Raw genomic sequence first — 16,955 nt, 5'->3', positions numbered from 1 at the left:
TTTTGCTGGTGTCTGACCCCGGTCAGGTTGTGTGCCCTAAATCATATGTACATTGCAATTTGTTTTTGCGGTTGTGGCCAACTCGGCTCATTGGCGTATATCTGGTGGTTCTGCCCCTTAATTGTTACTTTCTGAAGAATATTATTTTTATTCATTAACTCCCTCTTGAACGTCTCATTCAGACCTCAAAAAGGTACCTGTAAAGTCTGTAAGCTTGATGCAAGGTAGTGGTAGCCAGGGAAAGACAAAGATCCGGGGACAAGAGAATATCCAGACCGCTGCTTAGGAACAAAAAGTTGACAGGCAACAACTAGCAGGCTGAGCGGGGTTTATATACCCTTAGCTAAGATGGCCACTGGTCTCATGGGACATTCAAGTATCTACCAAGTCTGGGCCTGACCTTGACTCCACTTCAGGTCTACGGGGAGTATTGCGGGAGGGAATCTTGACATTAAGGGGATGCTGCAACCAGTTTGCAGCCATATGGAGCCCATTGTTGGAGTCGGAGGGGAGAGGGAACTGTAATATAGATGCAGCTTTTCTGTATGCAGTCTGCCAGGAGGGGTTAACAGTTTCAATAGAGGCAGTAGTGGCGAAAGGACATAAGATATCCCCAGTGCTGTTGGGTTCCACCGCAGGGGAAAGTCCCCCCTCCCCCCTTTTATTGAGAATTCTCTCTTTCCTTCTGTATAGGGCTATATGTAAGTTTGAACCAAGTTGTTCTTACACATCCATTGTGTAATATCACCCCAGTCACTCCTATGTCATATTGTATTGTCCCTTTCTTTTTTCTGTATCCCATATAAACTGTCAAATTATTAAACAATGAAAATAAATTGATTAGTGAGCATTGAATGATTAATTAAAAAGGTGAATATATATATATATATATATATATATATATGTATATATATATATATATATATATATATATATATAATTTTAAAGCACTTCAGAAAGATTTAATAACCAAAATTACATTTATCCTAAAAATAACAAACTTAGGCCAAGATCTCGTGTTAACTGCCATTGATTTGAATGGCCGTTAATGCTGAATTGATCACCAATAACCCTTATTGGAGTATAGTTAATCTCCCCCTAAATCAGGGAAACGCAAACTGTTCCTGCTGTGTCCCCCTGTCTGCCTGCTCCGGAGCTCACACCCCCCCTCCTACCTGGCAGCTGCGCCAAATGACGCTCCAGGGTCACGTGACATCAGGTCACGTGACCCGCGGTGTCATTTGACATCTGTGACGTTATGTCAAATGACCCTGCGATCTCATTTGATGCCGCGTTGCCATGGATACACGTAACAACGTCTGAATCCTGGTAAGTTTTATTGTTGCAGAGGCCTCACGCGATCCCCCCGGCATTTAATTTAAATGCTTGGGGAAGAGCGCAGGACCTCTGCAAGCACAAGTGCCCCCGCCAAATCTCCCCTCCCCCCAGTTTGCGCATCCCTGCCCTAAATGACCTTGAAGGGTGCTCACTAACATGTCATATTGCAATATCTTCTTCATATATTTATAATTGCTACTATAGTTGAACTATACCTTTGTCCATTGAAATAGCATCAAATAAATACATTATTTTTGTTCTCTTTAGGAATTAATGACCATGTTGATAACAGAGACTCCCGATCAGCCCATTCCATTTCTAATAAATCATCTGCAATCAAAACTAGGACATTTTGGACAGCTACAAAGGACTCTGTCTGGATCAGCAGCTCTGTGGGCAGAAGGTGAATCACCGGGTAACCATGTTGCTATGTTACTGAAATGCATTAAATTCCTCCTAAATCCTCCTATCTGTGCCATTCCTTATATCAGGGGTGCGCAAGCTTTCCCCGTGCTCCCCCCTGCCTTCTCTCCTCTACGGCTCGCGCCCTCCTCCCCCCCCCCTCGGCCCCGGTATCAAATGACGTGTGGGGTTATGTGACGTCACGTTGCCATGGTAACATGATGTTACATGACCCCATGGCATCATGTGATGCTGGGTTACCATGACAGCGCGTCGCGGTAAGGCAAGTGTGTTATAGAGGCCTCGCGTGGTCCCCTGGCATTTAATCTAAATGCCTTGGGGGAGAGAGTGGGACTTCTATAACTGCTAAACCCCCCCAGAAAATCTCACCCCCGTCCCCCAGTTTGCGCACCCCTGCCTTATAATGTTCACACATCAAGTTGTATGTATGCAGAGCAGAAAAGACAACGGAATACAGGGGTAAGGAAACCAAACACAAACTTTAGGAAACTGAATACCTGCTCCAAAGAACTTCCAATTTACAGTAAGTGGCATGTTGGGAGACTTGTAAAAGAAGGTGGTGTTTCATTCTACTTTTCCTGGGTTCGAAATGTTTTAAGACATGGGTCTAAATTGTGACCATCCTTCTAAGTACTGGAAATTGGTCCATTGGTGGAGGCCAAAGGAAAAGGTTAAAGAGCGAAGGTGAGATCGCCAGGAGACGGAGGGATCATCAATATAACAGTTGAAGTCCCCCAGTAAAAGGACAGGAGAGTCAGAGGAGAGAAACAGGAAAGCCAGGATTGAAAGTCAGAGAGGAAGGAGGATTTAGGCGAGTCCCCGCTGGCACTGAGCTCGCTTGGCGCTTGGCGCGCTTACCTTCTTCAATGTGGATGGTCAAATCCCCTCTCACGCTGTGCGCGCACGCTCATGCGCGTGCACACACGCTCTCCCAAGCTTTGTGCTTGAGGAGACCCTGGAGCTACACTTTCCTGCTCGGAGCAGGGTCACATGACCTGCTCTGACAAATGGGAAGTGAGAGGGCGTGTTCTACTGTCCTGTCACAGGCACACACAACACAAACACTGAATTCAGCAAAGAGAAGTGGAAAGGAGGGGGGGGGGGCAAACGGACTCTGGGGAGGGGGGGGGACAAACGGACTCTGGGGAGGGGGGGCAAACAGACTCTGGGGAGGGGCGGGGGGCAAACAGACTCTAGGGAGGGGGGGCAAACAGACTCTGGGGAGGGGCGGGGGGCAAACAGACTCTGGGGAGGGGGGGCAAACGGACTCTGGGGAGTGGGGGGCAAACGGACTCTGGGGAGGGGGGCAAACGGACTCTGGGGAAGGGGGGCAAATGGACTCTGGGGAGGGGGGGCAAACTGAGTGCTGCTGTGTAGGGGGGCAAACAGAGTGGTGTGGTGGGGGGAGAAGGGAGAGAGAGAGGGGGAGAAGGGAGAGGGAAAGAGAGAGGGGGTAGAAGGGAGAGAGAGAGGGGGGAGAAGGGAGAGAGAGGGGGTCAGAAGGGAGAGAAAGAGGGGGGGAGAAGGGAGAGAGAGAGAGGGGGGGCAGAAGGAAGAGCGAGAGTTGGGGAGAAGGGAGATAGGGGGGAAGGGAGAGAGGGGGGACAAGGGAGAGAGAGAGGGGGGAAGGGATAGAGAGAGGGGGGAAGGGAGAAGAGGGGGAGAAGGGAGATAGGGGGGAGAAGGGAGAGAGGGGGGAGGGGGAGAAGGGAGAGAGAGAGGGGGGGAAGGGAGAGAGAGAGGGGGGGAAGGGAGAGAGAGAGGGGGGAAGGGAGAGAGAGAGAGGGGGGGAAGGGAGAGAGAGAGGGGGGGAAGGGAGAGAGAGGGTGGGGAGAAGGGAGAGAGAGGGGTGGGGGAAAAGGGAGAGAGAGGGGGGAGAAAGGGGAGAGAGAGGGGGAGAAGAGAGAGGGAGAGAGAGGGGGAGAAGGGAGAGAGAGGGGGGAGAAGGGAGAGAGAGAGGGGGAGAAGGGGGAGAGAGAGGGGGGAGAGGGGGGAGAGGGGGAGAGGGGGAGAGAGACGGGGAGAGAGAGAGAGGAGAGAGAGGGGGAGAGAGAAGAGAGAGAGGGGGGAGAAGGGAGAGAGAGAGGGGGGAGAAGGGAGAGAGAGGGGGAGAAGGGAGAGAGAGGGGGGAGAAGGGAGAGAGAGAGGGGGAGAAGGGGGAGAGAGAGGGGGGAGAAGGAAGAGAGAGAGGAGGGGAGAAGGGAGAGAGAGGGGGAGAAGGGAGAGAGAGAGAGGGGGGGAAGGGATAGAGAGTGGGGGAGAAGGGAGAGAGTGGGGGAGAAGGGAGAGAGAGAGGGGGAGAAGGGAGAGATAGGGGGGAGAGAAGGGAGAGAGAGAGGGGGAGCGAAGAGAGGGGGAGAAGGGAGAGGGGGGGAGAAGGGAGAGAGAGGGGGGGAGAAGGGAGAGAGGGGGGGAGAAGGGAGAGAGAGGGGGGACAAGAGAGGGGGGAGAGAGGGGGAGAAGAGAGGGGGGAGAGAGATGGGGAGAAGGGAAAGAGAAATAGAAAGGGGGAGAAGAGAGAGAGAGGGGGGGGAGAAGGGAGAGAGAGGGGGGAGAAAGGAGAGAGAGGGGGGGAAGGGAGAGAGAGAGGGGGGAGAGAGAGGGGGGAAGGGAGAGAGAGAGGGGGGGAGAAGGGAGAGAGAGGGGGAGAAGAGAGAGGGGAGAGAAAGCAAGAGGGGGAGAGAGGGGGGATGGCCAGGAGAGAGAACGCGTGGGGGGGGGGGCAGGGGAGAGAGAGCGCTGGGGGGGCGGCAGAGAGAGCACGGGGGGGCAGGGGAGAGAGGGCGCAGGGGGGGCGGAAAGAGAGAGCGCAGCGGGGGGGCGGGAGAGAAAGCGCAGGGGGGGAGAGAGAGAGAGAGCGCAGGGTGGGAGAGAGAGCAATGGGGGGAGAGATAGAGAGAAAGAGATGCGGGGGAGAGAAAGAGAGAGCAATGGGGGAGAGAGAGACAGAGCAATGGGGGGAGAGAGAGAGCAATGGGGGGAGAGAGAGAGAGATATCACAGAAACACAGAGAGATATACACAGAAACACAGACAGCCCCTATACAGCCAATGACACCCTCCTCCCGTAGTAGCCACGCCCCCGCTCCTGCTCTAAAAATGTTGCAGGACAGCGATCGCTCATGCTTGGTGAGCTGGTGACATCACCGCTCTCCAAGCATGAGCGAGCTCAGCGGCAGCGGGGCCGCAGCCTTAGGCCTGGGACATGGTGCAGGGAGCGGTGCTGGGCAGCGCTGACGCTCATGCTCTGCTGCTCAAGCAGGAGATTTTTCATGTCCCTGCATGAGCGTCAGCGAGCGCGCTTGTGTGCTGGGTGGGAGCTGGGCGGGAGGCGGACCTGGAGGCGGGCCGGGAGGCGGGGCTGGGGCGCCACGTCACGGCGCCGACATCACGGACTGCCATTGGCTTCTGGCAGTCACGTGACCGGCCCTGCGCTTCCCTCAGCGGCAAAATTTAAACTTGCCTGTCTCCTGCATTTCCACACGCCTCCGCACGCCTGCGGAAGCGTGCGGAAGCGCCGTCTAAAGCCGCGCTGATACGGATAATGTTTCCCCTCAGCGCGGCTCAGCACGCCTCAGCACGGTCTTTTTGACCATGTCCGAGGCCTTAGAAAGAAAATGTGCACGGTTGACATTGTTGTACACCTCAGATTTTCTTGCATATGTTTTTGATTCAATAGTAATGCAATATTGCTTTGTGCCTGATAGAACAAAAAAGATACAATGAACATTACACTTAAAGCAGCAATACTACTGTACATACACCCCCTTTTTTTCTTTTTATATGTAAAGCATGTGACAATGTATATTTCTATATTCTTACCTAAACTGGCAATATATTGGTGATCCCGTTATAAATCTGTGAAAATCCTGATTGTGTGCCTAATATAATGGCCGTCTTTCAGTTTCAATCAATACAGTGAAGATACCCATATGCTTCACTATTGAGATGTGTTTTAAGATGGGTCATAAATTTGGAGAGAATGAATGCTCGTCGGATATTGAGGGGCAGTGAGTGTGAGAGGTTTTAGGTGGGAGAGGGCTTTAGATACAAAAGGGGTAGAAAGACATGCTTAAACAGAATGCAGGTGTCGGGCAGGTGTATAGCATGAAATTAGAGCTAGTTGTAAGGAGGGGCAGAGGAATGTATAGCCTTAAAAGACAGGAGGAGAATTTTGTACCTAATACAGGATTTCATAGTAAGCTAGGAGAGAGATTTCAGCAAGAGAGATGCGGAGACAGATTTAGGAGAGAGCAAAGTGATTCTAGCAGCAGCATAAAGGATAGATTGTAGGGGAGACAGGTGAGAGGCAGGAAGTTGAAGGTTCTAATACAGTAGTTGAGACGGGAGAGAATGAGGGCCTGCATTAGTTTTAGCAGTAGAGGGACTGAGGAAAGGGCGTATCTTTGCAATGTTATCGGTGAATCGAAAGGTTTTAGCTACATTGTGAATGTGAGAGGAGAATGTGAGGGGGAGGAGTCAAATGTGACACCTAGACAACGTGCTTGTGCTACTGAATGTATGATAGTTCTGCCCAAAGTAATGGAAAAGGGGGTAGTAGGGACAGGTTTGGGAGGAAATATGATGAGCTCTGTCTTTTACATGTTATGTTTGAGTCAGCGAAGGGCCACCCAGGATGATATAGCAGAAAGACATTGGTAGACTTTGGTCTGTACAGCAGTTGTAAGGTCAGGGGTTGAAAGGTTAAATGTATGTGTCATTAGGGGATGTTTGAACACAAGAGATGTGATAAGAGCTAGAGAGAGTGTTGTAAAGAGTAAAGAGAAGTGGTCCCAGGACAAGCGCTTGAGGTACACGCACAAAGAGATCAACAGAAGAGGAGGAGGCGTTAGCAAACGAGACACTAAAAGTACAATGGGAGAAGTAAGGAAATCCAGAATAGAGCTCTGTTGGCAAAACGGTTCGTAAACTTTTGTATATCCTTGAGAGAGATTGTTTCCTTGTAAATGCTTTGCTTGGCTAATGGTGGCAGCATAATTAGCTTAAAGAGATAATGGGAAATAATATTACCAGATAGCATCCAAATGTAACGAACCAAAAAAAAAAAGCAAACACTGTAAGTAGACAAAAATGTGTCAAATTTATGGGGATTGAAGGAAACAAAATATTGAGTTGTTAACAAAAGGATTTGTTTGCCCGCGATGTGGGACTGCGTCTTTTAAACATGTATATGTTTATTCTGGTTGGTTGAACTGGAATGCATTACCTGCAATTCAGTTCATAATTAATGTATTGCAAATCCTAATAAATAATGGAGACGTTTGTGATGAAAATCTGACAGCCGAATATACCCTCTTCTTTTAGGTGGTGATTAAAAAATGTAAAACGTACTTTTAGATGAACCAGGCTTGCATTTAATTTTTTTGCAGAAAACAAAGCAACCAGACGAGATTTTAGAAGTTATGACAAACCCTGGCAGGTAAATGCAAAGAAGCCTAAGAAGTCAAAGAGTGACCTTGCAGTATGTAACATTTCTCCAACGTCACCCGAATCTAAGTCATGTAAGTATTATATAGTAAGCTGATTTAAAAGCATGCATGTGGTTACCCTCATGCACTGTTATATTACTGTCTTTTAGTCTCAAAGAAACAACTGTTGTAAAGGCATAATAATGATTAATGAATATGCTTTTTATATTGCCCTTTTGTCCAAAGCACTTAACTAATACATGATTATACATCATTATTACTCTATATTTCAGGGTTTTGGCATTAAAAGCGGAGGGAATTTATCAGCTGTGTTTGTGCAGTATACAGTAGTACTGCTGAAAAGGCATCATTCCAAAGTAGACAATTAAGTACAGTTTTTTTTTTATATATCAATACTAATAAAATATTGTTAAAAAGAGGAAAGGAAATCTATAAATATCAACACATATAATTATATTAAGCTGTGTAATAGCTACAATAATTAGGAGTTTCTCTGCTGTAATTGACAATATCAAAACATATCTATTAAAATTCCTTAAATATATCAATTGCAAAATATATTGGTGGCTCTTTCTGATTAAAGAATAGTTTTTATTAGAGGCTATATTTCTCATGGGGCAGAGTAGTCACTCCAATCCAAGCTTTCTAATTCTCTTGCTTGATCATGATTAATTCATCATACTTTTATCGGTCTTCTTACAAATATGTATGCATTTATTAGCCTAACTGCTTACCTAAATAGAAAGTTCAGCCTTTTCCTGACTGCCTCCTTTAATCCTCATTCTAAGTGGACCATATCCCTGTTGGCGGTTGTTTTGCAGTCCAGTGCCTGCAATGTTTAATGTAGATCACTATGTTTCTTTTACACTGTTATTTATTTACCATGTTATTTATTTATTTATTTATAAAATATTTTACCAGGAAGTAATACATTGAGAGTTGCCTCTCGTTTTCAAGTATGTCCTGGGCACAGAGTTAAGACAAATAATACATGTTTACAAATACAGTTGCATAAATGAGCAGGGTATACATTATATACAAGACATTGCATGCGCAGTTAAAGATAATATATATTATGGGCGTATGAAACAGTTACAGACCAGATTAAAATGTGTGACAGCCTTAGATTTGAAAGAACTTAAACTGGTGGTGGATGAAAGAGTCTCTGGTAGGTTGTTCCAGTTTTGGGGTGCACGGTAAGAGAAGGAGGAGCTGCCGGATACTTTCTTGAGCCTTAGGACCATGAACAGTCTTTTGGAGTCTGATCTCAGGTGATAGGTGCTGCATGTGGTAGGGGTGAGGAGCTTGTTCAGGTAGCTGGGTAGCTTGCCCATAAAGAATTTGAAGGCAAGACAGGAAAGGTGAACTTTGCGCCTAGACTCGAATGATGACCAATCTAGTTCTTTGAGCATTTCGCAGTGATGTGTGTTATAGTTGCATTGGAGAACAAAACGACAAATTGAATTGTAGAGGGTGTCAAGTTTGCTAAGGTGGGTTTGGGGTGCTGAGCCATATACTATGTCTCCAAAGTCAATAATTGGCATTAGCATCTGCAGTGCGATACGTTTTCTGACCAGGAGACTTAGGGAGGATTTGTTCCTCTAAAGTACCCCTAGTTTGGCATAGGTCTTGGTTGTCAGGGTATTAATGTGCATCCCGAATGATAAGTGGGAGTCAAACCATATGCCCAGGTATTTAAAACTAGTAAACAGGAGTTAGGGTGGTGTTAGTGTTGGTTCTAATCTGGAGATCAGTCGCTGGAAGCTTTAAAAATGTAGTCTTGGTCCCAAATACCATTGTTACAGTCTTATGAGTGTTTGAAAACAGTTTGTTTTGGGAAATCCATTTTCGAGTCTGAAAAAGTCAGACTGAAGTATGTGTTAAAGGTCAGAGAGGCTATGGTTGTGTGCATATAGGATTGTGTCATCTGCATACATGTGTATTGAGGATTCCTGACAAGCTGTGGGAAGGTCATTGATGAACACTGGGAAGAGTAGGGGCCCCAGAACAGAGCCTTGAGGGACGCCACAGGTGATATCCAGGGGGTTAGAGTTAGAGCCAGAGATGGACACATCAAGCAGGATAGCATGATCAACAGTATCAAAAGCCTTTGCAAAATCTAGGAATACTGCACCAGTGAGTTGTCCCCGTTCCATTCCACACTGGATTTCATTGCAAACTTTTAGCAGGGTAGTTACGGTAGAGTGTTTGGGGCAAAAGCCAGATTGGAATTGGCTAGGGAAATTTGTATTGTTATAGTAATCGCTTAATTGGGAGTGGACACATTTTTCCATGACTTTGGATAGGATTGGGAGAAGGGAGATTGGCCTGTAGTTTGAGACAGTGTTTTTGTCCCCACTTTTGAAGATTGGGACAACTCTGGTAGCTTTCCAGGTCTTAGGGATGTGGCCTGCAGACAGGATAGAGTTGACTATGGAAGCAATTGGTTTGGCAACTGCTGGGGCACCAAGTCTTAGGAACCTAGATTGTAGTAAGTCAGGTTCACATTGGCTGCTTGCGTTTCGCTAATAAGTTAGTAGCACACCCCACAAAGTAATCATTGAATGCATTTGAAATGTCGGTGGGGTTTGTCAGAGTAATATCGCCCTTAGTGATATTACTTGGCTGTTGGTGGTTAGAAGGCTGGAATATGTTGTTGATAGCCTTCCAGAAGTTAGCTGGGTTTGATGTGTTCTGGAGGAGATTGTCAGAGTAATATTGTGCTTTTGCATGCCTTGTTTGCCTTGTGCACATGTTCCGCAGGCATCTGTAGTGATTGAGATCCTTGGTAGTGCCAGTTAATTTTTGGCTTTTCCACAATGCATCCCTGAACTGGTAGAGTGCTATAAGGTCAGGTGTAATCCATGGAAGGTGGGCACCCCTTACCCTTATTCTGCGTAGAGGAGCATGGGTATCACAGAGTTTTAAGAACTCGGATGGGAAATAGTCGAGCGCAGAATCAGGGTCAGGAATTAAATCGATTCTGTGCCAAGGGCAGTTGGTAAGGTCAGCCAGAAACTGTTGTGGGTTAAAGTTTCTAAATGTTCTAGTGAGGAGAACTTTAGGGCTTGATTGGGGCGGTTTAATTTTCCTTACACAGTACACTATTGCATGGTCACTGAAAATGTCAGGAAGGATGCCAGAGGATTGAATTCTGCTGGGATTTGAGGAGAGAATCCAGTCAAGCAAGGAATGGTTGTGCGATTTCAGGTTTCTCCGTGTGGGTTGGGAAATGAGTTGTGATAGGTTAAGTAACTTGAGTTGTATCTGGATTTTGTGGTTTTTAGGGTCAAGCCAATTGAAGTTGAAATCCCCAAGAACTAGCAGCTCACTCTTCTCATTCAGAAAGGAAATGGAGTCAAGAAACTGGGTGATATCATTCAGAGATTGTAGAGGGGCTTTAGGGGAGCGGTAGATGCCAGCAAGCAAGATGGGCTTAGAAAAGGGGAGGCAGATTCTGCCAACTAGGATTTCAAAAGAGGTTGGGCTTGGGGGCAATGTAACAGTGTAAATTGTAAGGTGTCTGCAATATAAAATAACACCCTCCTCCTATCTTTGACCTATCTCTCCTAGAAATGGAGTATCCCTGAATGGCGATATTTGCATCAGGGATTTTAGGGGTTAGCCATGTTTCTGTAAGAACGATGGCTTTTGGTTTATGCATAAGGCACCATGCCCTTAGTTCATCTAGTTTGGGCAGCAGACTCCGGATATTTATATGGGCGACAGATAGCCCTTTTTGGAATTTGAAGGGGGTATTCTCAGGGATATGGGACAGAGTTGAAGTGGGAGGGCCTGGGTTAGATTCAATATCACCTGATAAAGAGAGTAATAGTATGAGTAGAAATTTGAGTAGTTGTTTGCAAGTTGTTACTTTATGATGTTTGCCATTTGAGTGTGCGGTGGTTGGTGTGTGTCAGGATGTGCTCACCACAAACGAGACGGGACCGCGGTGCTGAGGTGGGAAAGATTATTATGCCACCCACAGCCACGAGGGCACGTCTTGATTGAAGAGTGGTCTGGGATTCCGGGATCGGGGTAGGAGAGGTACGGATGGTAGAGGGTGCGGTAGCCAAGTCCGGGGTTAGAGAGAGAGACGTTATCATTTACCGTAAGCCAGAATCGGAATGCCAGAGAGGGAGAGTCGTGATGCCGTATGCCGAGTTCGGAATGCCAGAGGTGAAGGAAGACATAGCAGAAGCCGGTCCGGTACACGAGGAATCTGTGAAACAGAACTAGGGAGGCAGAGAGTGATGAGAACAACTGGTTCTATGCTCAGCCGACGAGTTAATGAATCTGGAGGGTATATGTAGGTATGAGGAACCAATAGCCGAGTAGCAAGGTGGGGATGTGTGAATGGGCCAGGCTGAGACAGGGATAGGTCTAGATGAGTTCCTGGAGGAGGAGCTATAAATCCTAGAAGTATTGGTTACTTGTATTGTGGCATTGAAAAGGGGTACTGTCTCTTTAAAAGGTTGGTGCGCCCCTGTGTGGCCGCGCCTCCATGTGGCAGCGTCTGTAGCTGCTTGCGCGGACCCACACCCTGAACCGAGGGCAGAAGAGGAGACCTGACGTGCGCGCGCGCGCATAGGAGGACCGGAGCTCGGCGCCATGGGGAAGGTGTCCATGCGAGCCGCGGGAGACCCCGACAGGGCCGCGGGTGAGTAAGGAGCATGCCGTGCGCGGCGTGACTCCTGCATCCTTACAGTACCCCCCCCTTCAAGGGCGACCTCCGGGCGTCCATGACAAGGCTTGGAGGGATTCTTACGATGAAAAGCCTGAAGAAGGCGAGGTGCGTGAAGATCCCGATGGGGAATCCATGAACGTTCCTCAGGTCCGAACCCCTTCCAGTGAACCAGGTATTGTACTCCTCCTCTGGAAATCCTGGAATCCAAGATAAACTGGACCTCGTACTCCTGTTGACCCTGAATCATAAGAGGAAGTGGAGGAGAAGTATTCTTGGAAAAGCGAGGACTCTGAAATACTGGTTTAAGTAAAGATACATGGAAGACCGAAGGTATTTTCATCGAAGGTGGAAGGCGTAGATGGTAAGCCACAGGATTAACCCTCCTAACCACGGGGAAGGGACCGAGGAACTTGGGAGCAAGCTTCATGGTAGGAACCTTTAGTCGGATATTCCTGGAAGAAAGCCACACCTTGTCTCCTGGAGCAAACTCCGGTACTTGACGTCGAAGGCGATCTGCCTGGAGTTTCTGTCTCCCTGTGGCAACCTTTAAGTTCTCCTGAATCCTTGTCCATAAGTCTTTCAGCCGGGAGATGCGCTTGTCCACCGCTGGTACTCCTGAGGATAGGGAGGAGAAGGGTAAACGGGAGGGATGAAAGCCACAATTAATAAAAAATGGAGATTCTTGAGTGGAATCATTGCGAAGAGAGTTAAGAGCAAACTCGGCCCAAGGAAGCAGATCCGCCCAATCCTCCTGCGTATCGGTTATAAAACATCGAAGATACTGTTCCAGGTTTTGGTTGGCCCTCTCCGTCTGCCCATTGGTCTGTGGGTGGTATCCTGAAGAGAATTGAAGTGAAATCCCCAATTTTTGGGAAAAGGCACGCCAAAATCTTGATACAAATAGAGATCCACGATCCAAAACAATGGTTGCTGTCACCCCGTGAAGACGAAAAATCTCCTGAATGAACACATCCGCAAGGCGGGAGGAATTCGGAAGACCCCTCAAAGGAACAAGGTGCGTCTGTGTTACGCCGATGCTCGCCACAAACCGGGACCGGACCGCGGGGCTGAGGTGGGGTTATATAATCACCGACCTGAGTCCACGCAGACTGATCCGGAGTGCGCAGTTCGTAGTCGTACATCGCAGGGTCAGGATTGGAGAAGGCAGCATCGTCGTTATGGAAGCAGGAGTTCGGCAACAGGTAGTCAGGATTTCCCCGCTTCAGCTTAGGAGCGTGAGCGCGGGGGTGGCTTCTGCGCGAGGAGCGGCCTCGGCCCATGACGCCGATCTCAGCAGGAGACAGCAGGCTGGCCGAAGTTCACCGCAGGGCAGCGTCGGGTAGAACCAACGCTTCAGCGCAGAAGTCCAAGGCAGGTCACTGCAAGAGGATCGCAGCAAGCCGCAGGAAAGGAAGGGTAGCCACTGCTAGGAGGGAATGCAGCAGGTACCGGTGCTCGCAACACGCTTCAGCACAGACGTCCCGGGTAGGCCACTGCAGGAGAATAGCAGCAGGCCAGTGCTGGCATCAACGCTTCAGCACAGACGTCCAGGGCAGGCCACTGCAAGGAGATAGCAGCAGGCCGCAGGAAAGGAAGGGTAGCCACTGCTAGGAGGGAATGCAGCAGTACCAGTGCTGGCATCAACGCTTCAGCACAGACGTCCAGGATAGGCCACTACAGGAGAATAGCGGCAGGCCACAGGACAGGAAGGGTAGCTACTGCTAGGAGGGAATGCAGCAGTACCAGTGCTGGCATCAACGCTTCAGCACAGACGTCCAGGATAGGCCACTACAGGAGAATAGCGGCAGGCCACAGGACAGGAAGGGTAGCTACTGCTAGGAGGGAATGCAGCAGTACCAGTGCTGGCATCAACGCTTCAGCACAGACGTCCAGGGTAGGCCACTGCAAGGAGATAGCAGCAGGCCAGTGCTGGCAACAACGCTTCAGCACAGACGTCCAGGACCAGGCCTCTGGATACTCAGGAACTTGGAAGGTAAGAACGCTAGGAGAGAGGCCTGGGGTGGTTTGTGGCAGAGACAGTAACATAGAGGTAGGAATAGTTTATGCTCGGCGCTGGTTCAGAGCCAACGCCTAGAATATAAAGGGCGGAGATCCAATCACAGAAGGAGGGTGTGTGAGAATTCCTCCAATGAAGTAGCACAGGGCAGGAGCTGCAATGAGAGGCAGCACCTGTGCCATAGATTGCCAGAGGAAGCCTGCAACTGCACAGGTCTGCAAGGCAAAAGTCAAAGCCAGTAGTGGATTCCTTACAGTACCCCCCCCTTCAGGTGAGACCTCCGGACGAACAAGATCCATCACAGATTTGGGGGACATGGAATTGTTCCTAAACCTCCTTAGGCGAGAGGTGGCGTTGAAAGCCCATAGTTTGTTGGGATTCCTTACAGTACCCCCACCACTGGGTGAAAAGCCTGGGTGAACAGGACCATTCATAGGTCTGGGAGACATTGAGTTGTTCCTGAAGTGTCTCCGGCGAGAATTAGGTCCACAATCCAGATGTACATTGGCGAGTGCCATGAAAGACAGCGGTGGTACTGCAGTTCTTGGTACATGGACAATGGGACCTGAGGGCTCCGGAATGGGCACATCGGAAGGACGGTAGCCAGGTGTCCGGTGCATAGTAATAGTCCAAGAGTACGGGACACAGGACACAGATTGTCGGACAAAAATGGCAGAGGGACCTTCAGAGAAGGCAATGTCTTTGGTGAAATCAGCACGGAGGAAGTTGCGAGAGTCTTTAGCTTCCAAGGAATTCCGGGTGGTGGTTAGCAAGGGAATGGGGCGGGCGGGTTCACTACACACTATTGCAGCGGTACTTTTGATACCAAGCAGGGTTGCTATCCCAAGCAATTTGCGAGAGTCTGTAGCAGTGTGTATGCAACTCATGGTACTGGCAGTTGAAGAAGGATCCGCTTCCTTTGGTTTGTGATCTTTAGAGAGAATCAAATCCGAAATTGTGGCCTTGGCGAAGGACATAATAAGCATGTCTATACCCATAGTGGACCCATAGAGAACAGGAACGGACGCTTCAGGTAAAGCGACGAGGTCCAGTAAGGGTGTCTTCGTCTTAGAGAGAGGCCAATTGCCATACAGATTGGGCACTTTGGGCACCGCACAGAGACCTGCGAGTAAGGAGTCTGTTTGAAAGGTGAGAAAACAGATTTTATCCAAAAAACAAGGCAGGCGGTTAAGCGGTGCATCAACCTTAGGGAAAAAAGTCTTGGGGTTAAAGCTGGGTGCCTCCAACACAGAGAAAGAAGACAGAGAACTAGAGCTTGGCTTCGGAGTGGAGGTCCCAGGTACCCAGGTCTCACATGATACTGTGGGAGAAGCAATGCAAATTGTTACTGTTTTAAACATAGGGTCTTTAACATCGGTAGCTCCAGGCACCTTTTTGAGAGGTAACCCTAGTTTTGGGACAGGACAGTCAATAGCAAGTACCCCAAGTATTGTGGAAGACACAGAGAAAAATAAGTCCATTTTAAAGACGGGATCTTCTGAAAAAAGGGAACGTTCCAAATGCGATACCCCTGAGTTCGTGGTAGTAGACATACAGTCAGTAGTGGATACCCCGAATACTGTGGGCGAATCAGCGTGAAACAGTATTATTACAGGAATGGGCATCCCAGACTTAAAGTCATTTTTAATCATCCCGGAGGCTGTGGCATGATCCGTGAGAGAAACTGGGGTAAACTCTCCAACAGACACAAGGGACATCTTGCTTGTTACAGAATTGGGTCCCTGAGAATCCCTAGTGAGGGCATCAGACTCCATGGGAGACTTAGTGACAGGGGTTTTGGAACTGATTAAAGGAATGGCAGGTATCACAGATTTACTAGGAGAAATACCTTGCAAAACAGAAATTTTAGTAAAGGTGATAGGCATCACAGATAGGGCAGACAGAAGTAAGCTAGGCAAGGTTGCTTCTATAACAGAAGATTTGGCAGCGGCAAAGCTTAACTCAGCGGCTGCTGGAGAACTTTTAACTACAATGAGAAGGGACTGCAGTTTTACAAAGTCATGGATAAAGGGAGTCTCAAACTTGAAAGCCTGATCATTCAAAAAGAAGGGCCCTAACTTTAATGGTACTGAGGGAGCAACAGCAGATACGCTGATCTCAGAAGGGGTCACTTGGAAAGGAGAATAATATGTACTGTTCGCTTTAAACCCTAGGATTTGGGAAAAGGAGAACTCAGACAGTGCAAGTGGGGCAACCACGACTGTGCTGGCCTCTGAAGTGGGTATTTGGGAAAGAGTGTCTGGGACTTCAGAAACGACAACAGATTCCACGAAAAGGGGTCTATGCTCAGAAGCAGGGGTCTCAGCTCTCTGAGTGGCAGACGGGGTGAGTGAAATACCTAGGAGTAGGGATTCTGCGAACAGGTTTAGAGAAACAAACGGCTCCAGAATACTTTTTACTGGAGCCAGTATTATTGCCGAAAGTTCAGGGGGCATAGCCCCGAGAATTTTAGCCGAGTCAGAGGACAAAAGGGGTTGATCCTCTGAGGCTAAGGAGGTGTCCCTGACTGACGAACTAAAGGGATCTACCAAGGAAGGTTCACAGGGCTGACCTGCAGGGGTTAACATAGGAAAAACCCCAAGGGTTAAATTACTCTGTACCTGAGAATCAGAGAAATAGAAGCTAGTCTCCGAGAGTGGGGTCATAGGGGGTTCTGCCTCTTGCCCTAGGAACCTATCATTAGACTGCGGAATACTAGGGTTAGCAGTAGGAACCTCACAGAGCAGACTAGCAGGGGTTAATACAGAAAAAACCTCGGAAACAGAGCTTAGAATTTTTGGTTTAGGAAAAGAGGGCAAACAGGATTCATTCTCTGGTGCTAGGGAAGACACACTGACCTGGGTACTGCAGGGATTTACAGTAGGGAACGCATAAGCCTGACTAGCAGGGGTTAAGACCGAAATAACCTCAGGGACAGAACTTAGGGAGGTTAACTCAGGATTAGGGAGCGTGGCAGCTTCTTCCTTAGCGGGCAGCGACAGAGAAATGGTTTGACCATTCTTAGGAGAGAGAGGTAACCC

The 16,955-nt window shown here is 48.4% G+C and overlaps 1 protein-coding gene across 3 annotated transcripts in view; it reads left to right on the top strand.

The window, feature by feature from the left end:
* C2H8orf34 (chromosome 2 C8orf34 homolog) overlaps positions 1 to 16,955 on the top strand; it is a 464,168-nt gene that overhangs the window by 83,493 nt on the left and 363,720 nt on the right. For 2 of the 3 annotated variants that reach the window (XM_075583769.1, XM_075583766.1), the window contains exons 2-3: positions 1,606 to 1,753; positions 7,151 to 7,282. In XM_075583769.1, the coding sequence (XP_075439884.1) occupies positions 1,606 to 1,753; positions 7,151 to 7,282 (280 nt within the window). The remainder of the gene's footprint in view (positions 1 to 1,605; positions 1,754 to 7,150; positions 7,283 to 16,955) is intronic. The other variant, XM_075583770.1, reaches the window with a different exon arrangement.

The sequence above is a fragment of the Ascaphus truei genome, chromosome 2 (genome assembly GCF_040206685.1).
Source record: "Ascaphus truei isolate aAscTru1 chromosome 2, aAscTru1.hap1, whole genome shotgun sequence".
In the NCBI taxonomy this organism is placed as follows: Eukaryota; Metazoa; Chordata; class Amphibia; order Anura; family Ascaphidae; genus Ascaphus; species Ascaphus truei.
This window is presented reverse-complemented; position numbering and strand designations above follow the sequence as displayed.